General features: G+C 36.9%; 1 protein-coding gene across 2 annotated transcripts in view; it reads left to right on the forward strand.

Annotated features, from left to right (window-relative positions):
• The window catches only part of kdr (kinase insert domain receptor (a type III receptor tyrosine kinase)), a 31,186-nt gene extending 16,240 nt beyond the window's left edge, over positions 1-14,946 (forward strand). Inside the window, exons 15-31 of one of the 2 annotated variants that reach the window (XM_067383667.1) lie at positions 868-999; positions 4,045-4,151; positions 4,537-4,672; positions 5,818-5,922; positions 6,011-6,124; positions 6,357-6,445; positions 6,726-6,894; positions 8,900-8,991; positions 9,105-9,227; positions 9,323-9,434; positions 9,545-9,644; positions 10,903-11,008; positions 12,037-12,179; positions 12,417-12,501; positions 12,633-12,718; positions 12,803-12,992; positions 14,588-14,946. In XM_067383667.1, coding sequence (XP_067239768.1) covers positions 868-999; positions 4,045-4,151; positions 4,537-4,672; positions 5,818-5,922; positions 6,011-6,124; positions 6,357-6,445; positions 6,726-6,894; positions 8,900-8,991; positions 9,105-9,227; positions 9,323-9,434; positions 9,545-9,644; positions 10,903-11,008; positions 12,037-12,179; positions 12,417-12,501; positions 12,633-12,718; positions 12,803-12,992; positions 14,588-14,671 — 1,973 coding nt within the window. In that variant the 3' untranslated portion in view covers positions 14,672-14,946. The remainder of the gene's footprint in view (positions 1-867; positions 1,000-4,044; positions 4,152-4,536; positions 4,673-5,817; positions 5,923-6,010; positions 6,125-6,356; positions 6,446-6,725; positions 6,895-8,899; positions 8,992-9,104; positions 9,228-9,322; positions 9,435-9,544; positions 9,645-10,902; positions 11,009-12,036; positions 12,180-12,416; positions 12,502-12,632; positions 12,719-12,802; positions 12,993-14,587) is intronic. The other variant, XM_067383668.1, reaches the window with a different exon arrangement.
• The last annotated feature ends 1,576 nt before the right edge of the window (positions 14,947-16,522 follow it).

Below are 16,522 nucleotides of genomic sequence, written 5' to 3' on the forward strand. Positions count from 1 at the left end.
TAAACAACCCTCAATATTGTCCTGTAGAGTGGAACAAATCTCTTAAGGCTATAATACATTGCATGGCTTTTGCATGGATTTTTGCCCCAATTTGCAGTATGAACAAGCAGTGCTATTTTAATGCTATATAAACAATACAAAAATAACACTGTGGATGAGTCGACACTAGTTGCTGAAAGCCAGTCTGCAGATTTTTGAACAGTCTGACCCAAAAGTACATAGTGTATGATGGGTAGAGACTATTTTTTTCTATTTTAATCTTCAGTCTATGAATCCATACAGTTGGAGGATATTAAACATGTTTGATCTTCTGATAAGATTTTAGAAAACAAATTGTTTTCATTTGTCATGCATCTCCTAGCACTGAGGTGTATGATTCTGTGTGAGTTTGCTGTGTTTGGGACGACTTTAAAGTCTGATAGTGTGTTATCTTTGGTGGTTTAGTGTATGATGCCCAGTTTTTCTCTTTAACCGGTAAGTAAGTGTATGATCGGATCATTCATGTAGCGTATTCCAGCTTTTAGTTTGCTTCTCAGCTCTGTTTCACATGTTGGAGGCAAATCTGATTAAAAATAATTTGAACTTTTTTTGTTTTACCACTGTTCTCAGGCTTGAGACAACAATTAACAGAATTACACTGAATCTCGTCATAAAATCAGTTAGGTGTTAGTGTGTGCATTACAGACAATAATGAATGACTGTAACTGTCTCTGAGGGGTGGCTAGTTTAGTGACTAGTTATGACGTTTATTAGTGTAAATAGTCAGGTGTATCCAGTGAAACCAGGTCATTTCACATTTTACCATGTGTAGCACATTTGTTAAGCTGACAAAACAGTGACAGTAGTGTTCATGCTTTTCTGTTGCAGGTGTGATTCTGCAAGAGTCAAATCGTGTTTTGACCATCCAAAGGGTGAAAAAAGAGGACAGTGGTCTTTACATATGTACAGCCTGTAACAAGCAGGGCTGTGCCTATAGTGAGGCTCGTATCACTGTGGATGGTAAATAAAAGTCTGTAGATTCTGTATATAAAAGTCACTGTGTGATTATTTTATTTTTATTTTTGGTTTTTAGGAGATTAAAAGACATATACAGTACAGTCCAAAAGTTTAAAAGAAGTTTCGTCTGCTCACCAAGGCTACATTTATTTAATTAAAAATACAGTAAAAACTGTAATATTGTGAAATATTATTACAATTTAAAATAACTGTTTTCTATTTGAATATATTTCACAAAGTAATTTATTCCTGTGATGGCAAAGCTGAATTTTCAGCATCATTACTCCAGTCTTAAGTGTCACATGATCCTTCAGAAATCATTCTAATATGCTGATTTGCTGCTCAAGAAACATTTAATGTGTACAACTGTACAAAATATTTGTGTACAATTTTTTTTTTCAGGATTATTTGATGAATAGAAAGTTCAAAAGAACAGTGTTTATCTGAAATCTAATCTTTTGTAACATTATAAATGTCTTTACTGCCACTTTTGATTGATTTAATGCATCCTTGCTGAATAAAAGTATTAATTTCTTTAATTTCTTTTCAAAAAAATAAAAATAAAAATTCTTACTGACCCCAAACTTTTGAACGGCAGTGTATAATGCTACAGAAGCTTTGTATTTCAGATAAATGCTGTTCTTTTGAACTTTCTATTCATCAAGGAATCCTGAAAAAAAAAGTGCACAACTGTTTTCAACATTAAAAATAATCATAAATGTTTATTGAGCAGCAGATCAGCATATTAGAATGATTTCTGAAGGATCATGTGACACTGAAGACTGGAGTAACGATGCTGAAAATTCAGCTTTTGCATCACAGGAATACATTACTTTGTCAAATATATTTAAATAGTACACAGTTATTTTAAATTGTAATAATATTTCACAATATTACTGTTTTTACCGTATTTTTAATTGAATAAATGTAGCCTTGGTGAGCAGACAAAACTTCTTTTAAAACATTAAAAATCTTAGTGGTTCCAAACTTTTGGACTGTACTGTACATATTTTCTGTAAAGCTGTGCAGAATTTTAATGAAATGTATTTTTAGAATGTTACAATTGGCCCCGACGTCTAACACTCCTAGATCTTGATATGATTTAGTCTTTATTTTTGCAAATCTATTAATGGTAGTTACACTACTAATGTTTTTGAAAGAAGTCTCTTACACTCACTAAGCATCCATTCACACAGAACATATTTTTGCATTCCACTGCACTGCTTTTCCCATTGTTTTTCTATGTAAACATGTGGACGTGTTTCACCGTTGCGTTTGTGTCTTACGCATGACGTTCTAAATACACGCTGTTAAAAGAAGTTCAACTTTTAAAAAACTTATCTCAAGAGCTTGCGTTTTTTTCTTATTCCACTGACCTACAACTCGTCTTTTTATTACCACAAAAATGTGTTCTGTGTTAATAGTCCCTAAGCCCATTTATTTGCTCAAAAAGCATTATTACAAGTTAAAATAACATATCTATTTTTTTAAAATGTAATTTATTTGTGTGATGGCAAAGCTGAATTTTCTGTCTTCAGTGTTAAGAAACATTTCTTATTATTATCAATGTTGAAAACAGTTGAGCTGCTCAATATTTTTATAGAAACGTTGCTACATTTTTTTCAGGATTCTTTAATAAATAGGAAAGTTTAAAAAAAAACTTGAAACAGAAATCTTTTATAACATTTTAAATGTCTTTACTGTCTCTTTTTATCAATTTAATGCATCCTTAATAATTGAATAAAAGTATTAATTTATTTAAAAACATATATTACTGACCCCAAACTTTTAAACCGTAGTGTAAACGTTTCTTATATGAAAGATAGCAGGTAGATTCATAGTAGTTTGTCAGTTATGAAGGGAAATGCAAAACATCACGTAGTAGCCACACTATTAAAGGTCCCATTTTAAGTCATGGGTGTGAGGCAATCTCAGTCTCACACTGACTTTTATCCTCAATGAGATTTTGTTTTAATCAAGGCCCTGTGGCAAAAATAGCTCTCTTTTTAGTCAGCCAGGAAGAGGGCTCTGTTAGTGTACATCCTTTAGGGAGTGCTAAAAGAAAACAAAGCAAAATCCCAGAACACAAAAGAGAGGGACGTCCCACCCAACCACCCTCTCTCTCTCTCTCTCTCTCTCTCTCTCTCTCTCTCTATATATATATATATATATATATATATATATATATATATATATATAGTACATTACATATGTATACATATACACTCTGACACCCGCATCTTTTTAGGTGACTTGGTGACTTACATCTTGATATGGTTCCGTCTCTTGCCTCACAAATAACAGAGACATACTCCATGTGTACGTGACTACTCTCTCGGCATCACTGTTTATCCTTGTCACTACATATACTACTGTAAAGCAGTAGTCATATTCACTGACAGCACCATTCCCACAAGGAGAAAGAAGGAGTAAAAGAGAGGAAGGGGGAGAAAAATAAACTCAATAATCTACATATAGTGATTGATTGACCAGTTGCGTGTTTTACATTAGAAAAGAGAACATTGTACTTTTTATCTAATGTGAATCGGTTCCTGCTTGTGGACTTTGGCTTCATGTTGCTCTTCAGGCATATTTTGATTGGATGTAATATCAGGTCAGCAAACAATTCACATTCCTTGCACTTGGAGCCATCATACACGCCCAACAACAAAATATTTCCTGTAAACTAGGTTTGGCCAGGCAATCTGAGCCTTCCTAATAATATAAAACGAAGAAGCATTTTTCCAGTTCCTCTCCAAAATAAAATATTTATCTGGTTAAATCATCTGGTTAATTAAAATTTTTCTAATTATTTTTTGGCAAATTGGTACCAAACAAGGACACAAATATGTCAATTCATGTCATATCTTCCCTTTTTAAGTATTAATTAAAATGTCCGTCTATCTATCAGTCTGTCTAAAGTTTTATCTATCGGGGTCATTCTATCTACCGTTCTATTTAGGTTGTATGGGTTAAATCTTTCTTTTAAAAAATGTCTTTTTGTGTCATCTCTGTGATTTCTAATTGATCATGTGACCCATCCCATAGGTGCAGAAGAAAAGATGAATGTGGAATTGATCATGCCTATTGGTGCCGTGGTCATTGCCATGTTCCTCTGGCTCCTCATCGTCTTTGTCATCCGCAACAGGAAGCGGGTAACATTCCGTCTCTTTCCCTTTTTGTTGTTTTCTCCCCATTTACACGCACATGCACACTCTCCACTGTCCTCTGATTGATCAGATTTGACCACCCGCATTTGGCTTACGTCACCTCTATTGTATGCTCAGCCCACATTCTGCTGGGATGTGTCACGTACACCAGCCAACCATGGGCCCCAGTGCCCACTGTACCCCAGCCTTAATTCTGCCTCTGAGTATAACACTGGCTTCCAGAAACTCATTAGTGGGTGTCTTTATAATGAGGGCTTGATTCTGGGAGACTCAAGCAGGACAGAGGTGGAGGTCTATCTCCCCTTTTGACCCTCATTCCATTATGTCGTACACTCACCCTTTCCATCCTTCCCTCTTCCCTCTCTCACAGCCTAATGATGGAGATCTGAAAACTGGCTACCTGTCAATCATTCTGGACTCAGATGATATGCCAATGGATGAGCACTGTGAGAGACTGACCTATGATGCAAGCAAGTGGGAATTCCCGCGTGATAGACTGAAGCTAGGTGAGACTTGTCTAAACGTGAAAAATTAAAGGGTTAGTTCAGCCAAAAATGAAAAATCTCTCATTAATTACTCACCCTCATGTTGTTCCACACCTGTAAGATCTTCGTTCATCTTTGGAACACAAATTAAGATGTTTTTGATGAAATCCGAGAGCTGTCTGTCTCCATAGAAAGCAATTTAACCACCACTTTCAAGGTCCAGAAAGGTACTAAAGACATTGTTAAAATAGTCCATGCGGCTGCAGTGGTTTTTGTGCGCAAAAACATAATAAAAATAATGACTTTATTCAACAATATCTTCTCTTCTGTTTCATTCTCATATGTTGTTTATGTTCAGCGCTTCCAGGTTCTACGTCAGAATGCCGGCTCTGTATTGGCCGGCTCCTGCATCAGCATCACTCGTATGCGTTGTGCTGCTCACATGAACAGCGTCGGGCCAAAACTGAGCCAGCATTCTGGCGTAGAACCTGGAAACACTGAACGTAAACAGCTTAGGAGAATGACACAGAAGAGATGTCTTTAGTACCTTTCTGGACCTTAAAAGTGGTGGTTAAATTGCTGTCTTTGGACGAGTCAGAGAGCTCTCAGATTTCATCAAAAATATCTTCATTTGTGTTCCAAAGATGAATGAAAGTCTTATGGTTGTGAAACGGGTGAGTAATAAATGACAGAATTTTCATTTTTAGGTGAACTAACCCTTTCAATTAAACTGGCCAGGAACAATCCTGAATGGCTTTTCAGTAGTTTCAGTAGTAGTAGAAAAAGAAAAAACATGATTTTCATGCTGAAGTTCATTACATTAACACAAAAAGGATCAATGTATACAGATATGTAACAGACTGAAGTGATATGTTTTTATTTATCTACATTTATCTGTATATCCATGTATTTAATTTTGATTTATCATTTATTTTATTTTTTCATATAAGAAAATATATGCATTTAGTATCATAACAGGGTGTCAAAATGTCATGGAACATGGATAGGAGAGCATATCATAAATTGCCTAGAATCACTATCAAATTTTATGCTTTCAACATCTTTTAAGTCCCAATTTAACCTCTGCAAACAGCTAAATCTTTGTACAAAAATGTTACCAATACATGCAGATGCAAGTGTTCACAAATGTATACCATGTTCTCCAGGAGAGCCTCTGGGCAGAGGAGCATTTGGTCAAGTTGTGGAGGCGACCGCATATGGTATTGAGAAGGCCACCACCTGTACCACAGTAGCAGTGAAGATGCTCAAGGGTATGAAGCATCTGTTCACTGGCCTTAAACTGACTTCAAATATCTTTCATCTAACCCAACTGATTGCAGTATTCTCAATCTCCGACAGAGGGCGCTACCTCCAGCGAGTACCGTGCTCTGATGTCTGAGCTGAAGATCCTCATCCATATTGGTCATCATCTCAATGTGGTCAACCTTCTAGGCGCCTGCACTAAACCCGGGGGTGAGTTCCCATTTTAAAACACTCAGATATTGACAGAATTTACTTCTGTAATCTTTCCTTTCCTGTGAAGTTTGCTGCAGGCAAGTTCTGTTCAGGAAGTGTGTAAATGTTTATGGGTGACAAAATGTACAATCATAGTGAGAAATGTGGTTGTGCATTGTTGAGAAGAACACAATGTGCCCACATTAAAGGCCTCTCTTCTTCTTCCCCTCTCTCTTTCTTACTCCTTCAGGACCCTTGATGGTGATTGTAGAGTATTGTAAACACGGTAACCTCTCCAGCTATTTAAAAAGCAAACGAGGAGAGTACAGTCCCTACAAGGTAAATTCCATCATAACCTAGTGTAACTTGTAAAATCAAGCTGTGATGTGGTTTCGAAGATCTCAGTTCTTCCTTTTAATAATGTTCTGGTGTCTTCTGATGTGGTCAGATTAGTTCAAGAGCCTTATGTAAGACATTGAGCTTACCTGGCTTGGCCTTTAAATGTTGTTCGAGGTTAAAAGTGTTATGAAGGTGTTGTGACTTGACCCTGACAACCCTATTAACTTACCGACTGCCCTGACAGCAGCGGAAACTGATCCACACGTGTCTTGTTTCTCAGAAGCGGATGCAGCGGATGCCGTGCAGGAGGGAGGTGCAGCAGGAAGAGGATTTACAAGAGGGGGATCTGGGTCTGGGAACCAGCACTCGACTGGACATCTGCACTGGCACCGCAGTGTGCACCAGGATGGGAGAACAGACCTCCACAACCCTGCTTCAGGATGAACAAGGTACAGTATATTAGTTTGTTGGATACTCTGTACTCTCATTGGACACTTATTGTAAGTTTATGTACTCACAGCTACTAAAGCAAAAGATGGCACATTTAACAAAGTTATGGAAACTATGAAAAATGTTTTGATTAGTATTGTCATTTAGTTTTGTCATTCAGATGTTACCACGTGAAGCACATTTTTTAGGTTACATGACAAAACCCTTTTTATTGTAAGTGACATGAAATACATTTGAGTGTTTGATGCTGTACTTCATCTGGAACTTATTTAACAGTAAAATAAAAAAGATAAGATAATTATTTTATTATTAATAGATAATTATTCTAATTACTAAGCAGCTTTAATGAGCTCATTATTTGAGAAACTACAGTATCTCACAAAAGTGAGTACACCCCTCACATTTCAGCAACCATTTTATTATATGTTCTCAAGGGACAATACTATAGAAATGAAAGTTGGATATACTTTAGAGTAGTCAATGTGCTGCTTGTAAAGCAGTATAGATTTACTGTCCTCTAAAAATAACTCTACATACAGCCATTATTGTCTAAATATCTGGTAACAAAAGTGAGTACACCCTAAGTGAACATGTCAAAACTGTCCAAAGTGTCAATATTTTGTGTGAGCACCACTGTTATCTAGCACCGCCTTAATCCTCCTGGGCATGGACTTCACCAGAGCTGCACAGGTTGTTGCTGGGATCTTCTTCCACTCCTCCGTAATGACATCACAGAGCTGCTGGATGTAAGACACATGGCGCTTCTCCACCTTCTGCATGAGGATACCCCACAGGTGCTCAACAGGGTTCAGGTCTGGAGATATACTTGGCCACTCCATCACCTTCAACTTCAGCTTCCTCAGCAAAGCAGTTGTCATCTTGGTGGTGTGTTTAGGGTCGTTATCATGTTGGAAAACTGCCGTTCGACACAGTTTCTGAAGGGAGAGCATCATGTTCTGCTTCAGAATGTCACAGTACATGTTGGAATCCATGTCCAAGCCAGCTTCAGAAGAGGCTTCCTTCTGGGACGACGGCCATGCAAACCGACTTGTTGCAGTGTGTGGCTTATGGTCTGAGCACTGACAAGCTGTCCTTCCGCTTCTGCAACCTCTAAAGCAATGCTGGCAGCACTCATGCATCTGTTTTTTGAGGCAAGCTTCTGCACCTGACACACAGCACGATGACTCAACTACTTTTATCGACCCTTGTGAGGCCTGTTCCGAGTGGAACCTGTCTTGGAAAACCTCGGTATGACCCTGGCCACTGTACTGTAACTCAGTTTCAGGGTGTTACCGATCTTCTTATAGCCTAGACCATCTTTGTGGAGAGCAACAATTCTACTTTTCAAATCTTCAGAGTTCTTTGCCATTAGGTGCCATGTTGAACATCCAGTGGTCAGGATGAGAGAATTGTACTCAAAACACCACATTTTTACTGCTCTAATACAAGTGGCTTTGCATAGTTAAATGATGTACAGCTATTATCACTTCAGGTGTACTCACTTTTGTTGTACTATTTTGACAATAATGGCTGTATGTTGTTATTTTTAGAGGACAGTAAATCTATACTGCTATACAAGCAGCACATTGACTACTCTATTGATACTTATTATTATTATTATTATTATTATTTTCTCTTCTAAATATTAGTTATCTTTAATGAGCTCATATTATTTTAGAAAATAGATGGAATATTTGTACTTTTAAAACTAATTTGTAATTTAAAACTATTTAAATAGAATTAACTGCAAAGAAATTAATAAAAAAAACAAACAATGTAATTATTTTATTATTAATAATAATTATTCTAATGATTAAGCAGCTTCAAATGCCTAAAAAAGTAATTTTAACTCCCAGAATCAAGCCCTCATTTGCACTTTATAGTGTGTGTGTGTGTGTGTGTGTGTGTGTGTGTATATATATATATATATATATATATATATATATATATATATATATATATATATATATATATATATATTATGTGTCATCTGCTCGTGTATAGAGAGTTCAGACTGGGATCACCTGACAATGGAGGACCTCATCAGCTATAGCTTTCAGGTGGCCAAAGGCATGGAGTTCCTAGCTTCTCGAAAGGTAAAACTGAAACACACAATCAGGGTCTACCTGTGTGTGTATACATTGATCTTGAGCATTTACTGTTCATTGAAGATAATTGCTTCAGTCATAATGCTACTTTGTGTTTGCAGTGTATCCACCGGGACTTGGCAGCCAGAAACATCCTACTTTCTGAGAACAATGTGGTGAAGATATGTGACTTTGGGCTGGCCAGAGACGTTTATAAAGACCCTGATTACGTCCGTAAAGGAGATGTGAGGACTTTTATTACACACATAGACAACTTCATTCCATTTGTTTATCGAAGTAGACCAACTTACACTTGAGCATTTCCTCTCTATCATCACAGGCTCGGCTTCCTCTCAAGTGGATGGCTCCTGAGACCATTTTTGACCGTGTGTACACCACGCAGAGTGATGTTTGGTCTTTTGGTGTTCTGTTATGGGAAATCTTCTCACTTGGTAACACAATATTGATATTAATATAATATTATCACAGCGCTTACTAGCTACTAGAATAAACCTACTCTAGTTAGCTGACATGTTCTGATGGCCTATCTCCTTTGGTGCAGGTGCGTCTCCATACCCAGGTGTGTGCATTGATGAGTCTTTCTGTAGGCGACTGAAGGAGGGAACCAGAATGAGAGCTCCAGATTATGCCACGCCTGAAATGTAAATATACTACACAGTTTTAGTATTGATGTCAAATTAATCTGTGAAGATCTGTGAAAATCATCTTTAACGACAGTTGATCTGGGTTTTTGTAGTCCTGGTGATGAAAGTCATAGTGTTTCCAACAGAAAATGGGTTCAAGTAGTATCTACAATTTTGTTTAAAGGTGCCGTAGAACGTCTTTTTAAAAGATGTATTATAAGTCTAAGGTGTCCCCTGAATGTGTCTGTGATGTTTCAGCTCAAAATGTATTATTAATTTTTTTAACTGCCTATTTTGGGGCATCATTAACTATGAGCCGATTTAGGCTGTAGCCCCTTTAAATGCTCACGCTCCCCGCCCACGGAGCTCGCGCTTGCCTTAAACAGCAAACACAAAGTTTACACAGCTAATATAACCCTCAAAATGGATCTTTACAAAGTGTTCGTCATGCAGCATGTCTAATTGCATAAGTATGGTATTCATTTGGATGTTTACATTTGATTCTGAATGAGTTTGAGGCTATGATGCTCTGTGGCTAAAGCTAATATTACACACTGTTGGAGAGATTTATAAAGAATGAAGTTGTGTTTATGCATTATACAGACTGAAAGTTTTTAATAATGAAAATAGCAACGGCTCTTGTCTCCGTGAATACAGTAAGAAACGATGGTAACTTTAACCACATTTAACAGTACATTAGCAACATGCTAACGAAACATTTAGAAAGACAATTTACAAATATCACTAAAAATATTATGTAATCATGGATCATGTCAGTTATTATTGCTCCATCTGCCATTTTTCGCTATTGTCCTTGCTTGCTTACCTAGTCTGATGATTCAGCTCTGCACATCCAGACGTTAATACTGCCTGCCCTTGTCTAATGCCTTGAACATGGGCTGGTATATGCAAATATTGGGGACATACATATTAATGATCGTTACGTAACAGTCGTGTTATGTTGAGATTCGCCTGTTCTTCGGAGGTCTTTTAAACAAATGAGATTTATATAAGAAGGAGGAAACAATGGAGTTTGAGACTCACTGTATGTCATTTCCATGTACTGAACTCTTGTTATTCAACTATGCCAAGATAAATTCAATTTTTAATTCTAGGGCACCTTTAATTCTGCTGGAAATACAGAAGTACTTCCATACTGTTTTTTGTTTTGTTTTGTTTCATTTTTGTAGCATATGGGCCCTATTCTTATTAATGAAATCAGAGATGTAGCAACCAATTGAAAGCTAAAAATGTAGTCAATGTGAAATTATTCCAGATACCAGACCATGCTGGACTGCTGGCTTGATCGACCAAAAGACAGGCCAACATTTACCCTGTTAGTTGAACATCTGGGCAATCTGCTACAGGCTAGCGCTCAACAGGTTAGACTTGACACCAAGAATATATATTTTCTGTCTAATTTATGTTTTTAGTAATCTGTAATTTAAGTATTTAATAATCTTATTCGTATCTTGTTTTTCAGTAAAAAACTTGAGAAATACATATTAATACTTGCTTTGAATTATTATTTTCCTTACTCCATTGGCAAATTGATTTCTCCTGTTTTGGCGAACCTCAACCAGAGTTATTTTAGTATTATTTATATACTATTATAGTGTGTATTAATATTTTGAACTATCTTTTGTTTTTTATTTTTTAGCTTTCATTTTATGTTTAGTTTTAGTTATTTTGTTATGTGCTTTTGACCTTTTTTGTTTCTTTTTTATTTCAGTTTACCTTTAATTTATTTTTATTTTAGTTTTAGGTTGCCATAGCAACATTATTATTTATTTATTTTTCATCTTATATTTATATTTGTTTATTTCAGCTTTATTTAATTTAGCTAAACCAATTTTAAATAGTTTCAAACCTTACCAAATGTAGTTAGATGTACAACTAAAGATATATATTCACAGATATATTCTGTGAAAAAAAAAACAATAATGGTAACACTTCACAATAAGGTTCTATTAGTCAAGGTTACTTAATGCATTAACTAATATTAACTAACAATGAGCAATACATTTGTTACAATACTTATTAATTAAAAACATTAATTAATAAAAAGGTAACTGTTCATTGTTAGTTCATTAACTAATGTTACCAGATACAACTTTTGATATTAATAATGTATTAGTAAATGTTGAGATTAAAATAAACTGAGATTAATTCATTGTTAGTTCATATTAACTGATGTAGTTAACTAATGTTAACAATTGAAACATTGTAAAGTGTTACCATAATATCTAATATCTGCAATTTCTCACATGTTTTAAGGATGGCTAGGTATTTTTACTGGAAAACAAGACAAAAATGTAGTTAAGAAAGTGACTTTTCCACATAATTACATTTTTCATATGACAAAATTTAAATCTTTGAACTGAATTATAATTTGTTGTCTGTGTTTTAGGATGGAAAAGACTACATCCCACTGACAAACAGAGAGATGGAAGAAGAATCAGGGGCTCCTCATGTCAGTGTGATGTCTAAAAGAACACACTATGCAGGCGGCACAGAGGCCCAGCTCCACTATGACAATGCTCCAGTTCTGGGGTTAGTTACAATAACTATTCTGTCTGGTGTTTTAGTGCTATTGTTGGCATCATAGACATAAAATTAGTCAGATTTAATTATATCCTTTCAAGTACTAATACTTATCCCTGCCTGAGTTATCTGGCTTTTATTGTGTCCACACGACACTAAAGAGCTGACATTTGTGGATATAACTTGCTTAACCTTTCCTTTGATAAACTAATGCAACAATGGTCCCGCCCATGTCTCTTCTGACAGGTTCCCACATCAGTTAGACAGTTGTGGTGTGCCAATAAGTATGATGACTTTTGTGAACATTCCCCTGGAGCACGCTGCTGTAATGGTAAATAAACTCTACGTACTACTAGGATCTGGTCAAAAATCCATTAAAAGAGTATTCTTGCATCCTGGAAATCCTTTATAGTGATATAAGAAGTCAATTCAGTCAATTTTAAATGATCTTCCTTCCTACAGAACGGTCACATGGACTGTGGAGTGGGCTTATCACGCGAGCAGATGAAAGCTTTGGATAGGCAGGTGCAAAGACCAATCAATTTCAGGTGACCATTCATCCTGATCTCAGTACAGTTACAAATCAGGACAATTCCACAGTCATGTAAACATGTTCATGCTTTTATCCACAGCCCACTACTGCGATGCAAGAGTAAGGAGTCTTTAGCTTCTGAATCGTCCAATCAGACCAGTGGTTATCAGTCTGGTTACCACTCTGATGATGCCGAAGCCCCGATATATGCCAACGAGGAGATGATCCTGAAGAGAGACATTCGGAAGAAACCTCCAATGCCCAAGAGAAACGACAAGTTCAGTGCTGAGGTCCGTTATAGTGCACCTCCAGTTTAACATCTATAGAGCTTCAAACAGTCTTCCTCTTTATGTTATTCAGAACTTTTAATGTAATAGTTCAACCAAAAATGAAAATTCAGACATCATTCGCTCACCCTCAGAAGACTTTCTATCTTCTGTGCAACACAAAAGGAGTTATTTATAACAGAATGTCCAAGCTGCACTTTTTCCATACAATAAAAATGAATAGTGACCACTACATGATCATCGGACAACAACTTAAAATTGGTTCCTCACATAAAGCAATCGAATGGCTTCTGAAAATATATAATACAAGACATATGGGCTATTTTTACGATGCTTTTAAAGGGTTAGTTCACCCAAAAATGAAATTTCTGTCATTAATTACTCACCCTCATGTTGTTCCACACCCGTCTTTGGAACACAAATTATGATATTTTTGATAAAATCCGATGGCTCAGTGAGGCCTCCATTGACAGTAAGATAATTAACACTTTCAGATGCCCAGAAAGCTACTAAAGACATAGTTAAAACAGTTCATGTGACTACAGTGGTTCAACCTTAATGTTATGAAGCGACGAGAATACTTTTTGTGTGCCATATAAACCAAAATGAAGACTTTATTCAACAATATCTAGTGATTTCAAAAAACTGTTTCATGAAGCTTCGAAACCACTGTCATAAGTGTTTCGAAATTTCAATGGTTCACGACTGGGGGGTGTTACTTTGGCAGTTTGACACATGCTCCAAACCACTGATTCGAAACAAAAGATTCGTAAAGCTTCGAAGCTTCATGAAGCAGTGTTTTGAAATCGCCCATCACTAGATATTGTTGAATAAAGTCATTATTTTGGTTTATTTGGCGCACAAAAAGTCTTCATAACATTAAGGTTGAACCACTGCAGTCACATGATCTGTTTTAAAGATGTCTTTAATAGCTTTCTAGGCATCTGAAAGTGTTAATTATCTTGCTGTCAATGGAGGCCTCACTGAGCCATTGGATTTCATCAAAAATATATTAATTTTTGTTCCCAAGATAAAACAAAAATCTTACAGGTGTAGAACAACATGAGGGTGAGTAATAAATGACAGAATTTTATTTTTTCACTTTAAGATGTTATGTTCATTTTGGAGCTTGCCAGCCCTTGGTCACCATCCACTTTCATTGTCTGGTAAAATACAAAATGAAGGCGAGAAAATTGTGAACTTTACTTTCATGCTCATGCCACAGAGCAGCTGATTTCCTGCCTAAAATGAGTAGCAACCTTCTCACTTTTCACCCTGTATTAGGTATTTCCTGCCATTACTCATAATGACTCCGGTATCGCAACCACATAATCTAAAAACAACAAAGTGTTTAATTGGCCCTCGAGCTTCAGTTGCGGCGCACCGTTATCGCTTCGTACGTAATTGTATGCGTAAAGACTCATTGGAACTGTTAACTGTTTCTTTTATCATACTCACTTTTTGAAATAAATGTAATATATTGTGTTGGAACAGACTGTTTTGGAGCAGATAAGATGTATCTTTTAGTTTTATTCTTCTAAATGTCAGGGGAGTTTGGAGAGTGAGAAAGCCTTAGCAATACAATCATGTTTACACAGACTGCGGAGCAAGAGTGGTCTCTCAGTGTGTCCACGCCACTTCCTGAGCAGAGGCATGCCCTCTTCCTACCACACAGGAAATAGAACTGGAATGTCAGACAATTGAGTGTGTGAATGTTTTCCATTTTTTGTCTTCATCTTTTGTATTGTCTTTAAACGAATCGTGACCAGACATGTTCTGCCCAAGCAACAAACAGCTTTGTTTTTCAGCTTTGTTTCTTCGTTGGCCTTTTGATTGTACAGTTTATAATGAGGGCCTTCTTTGTCTTTGTAAGAAAAATTTCAGTATTTTGCCATTATGATTGTTATTTCAGTTACACGTCCATTAATGTAATTAGTTTTTTAAAATAAACACTCGTGCCAGTTAAAATCATTGTTTATGTGTGTGTGTTTGAATGCACATGAGTGCGCCGATCTTTTGTGACCCCTCTCTTCCTCTATCTGTTTCTCAGTGACCCTGATGAGACAATGCACGCATATCTCCAGCTATTTTCCATGCTATTTGTGTGTGTCTGAGAGAACAGGACAATGCATGCTAGCCTGTGAACTGGACTTACTTTGCATTTTGGGTTTCATGCATTTGTATTTTTGTGTATGTGTGGGTGTGAACAATCAGGCCTGAGGAAACAATGCTCACGCAGCCTTGGGTGTTTTCCTAGGAGTCCTGGTTTCAAAATGGCTGCCCAGAATAGCATGCACAAGGCCATCAAAGCACAGTGAGCTCTGAGCTTTGGGCCTGACTTTTCATCCAGCTATTGTTTACGTTTATTATTGTATTAATGTTAATGAAAAACTAGGTCAGCTGGATTTATGTGCCTCTCCCTTGGTGGAAACAAACTTAGTAATACAAGTGAAAATGCTTCTAAATGGAGAGAATTTACATTTTTGAATATTTGGTTGTGAAATGTTTCATGTACAGATCTACTCTCCAGCATGATTTGAGAGAATTCAAAAGAGCATATTGAGAGCATATTGTTACTGTATGTACAAAGAATCACATGATAAACTGTCACAAATGTAAATAGTGACCTAGAAATAGTACTGAATATTTAAAATTTCTATTTCAATATATTTAATTTCACAAACAACATTTATAACACACACACAAACATATATATAACATATATATACCGATTAGGCATAACATGAGCACTGACAGGTAAAGTGAATAACACTGATTATCTCTTCATCACGGCTCCTGTTAGTGGGTGGGATATATTAGGCAGCAAGTGAACATTTTGTCCCCAAATTTGAAGTGTTAGAAGCAGGAAAAATGGGCAAGCGTAAGGATTTGAGCGAGTTTGACAAGAGCCAAATTGTGATGACTAGACGACTGGGTCAGAACATCTCCAAAACTGCAGCTCTTGTGGGGTGTTCCCGGTCTGCAGTGGTCAGTATCTATCAAAAGTGGTCTAAGGAAGGAACAGTGGTGAACCGGCGACAGGGTCATGGGAGCGAAGGCTGGTCCGACTCCGATCCAACAGACGAGCTTCTGTAGCTCAAATTACTCAAGAAGTTAATGCTGATTCTGATAGAAAGGTGTCAGAATACACAGTGCATCACAGTTTGTTGCGTATGGGGCTGCAGAACTGCAGACCAGTCAGGGTGCCCATGCTGACCCCTGTCCACCGCCGAAAGCGCCAACAGTGGGCACATGAGCATCAGAACTGGACCACGGAGCAATGGAAGAAGGTGGCCTGGTCTGATGAATCACATTTTCTTTTACATCATGTGGATGGCCTGTGCGTGTGCGTCATTTACCTGGGGAATGCATGGCACCAGGATGCACTATGGGAAGAAGGCAAGCCGGCAGAGGCAATGTGATGCTTTGGGCAATGTTCTGCTGGGAAACCTTGGGTCCTGCCATCCATGTGGATGTTACTTTGACACGTACCACCTACCTAAGCATTGTTGAAGTCCATGTACACTCTTTCA

Source organism: Chanodichthys erythropterus, chromosome 4, assembly GCF_024489055.1.
Source record: "Chanodichthys erythropterus isolate Z2021 chromosome 4, ASM2448905v1, whole genome shotgun sequence".
NCBI classification, from domain to species: domain Eukaryota; kingdom Metazoa; phylum Chordata; class Actinopteri; order Cypriniformes; family Xenocyprididae; genus Chanodichthys; species Chanodichthys erythropterus.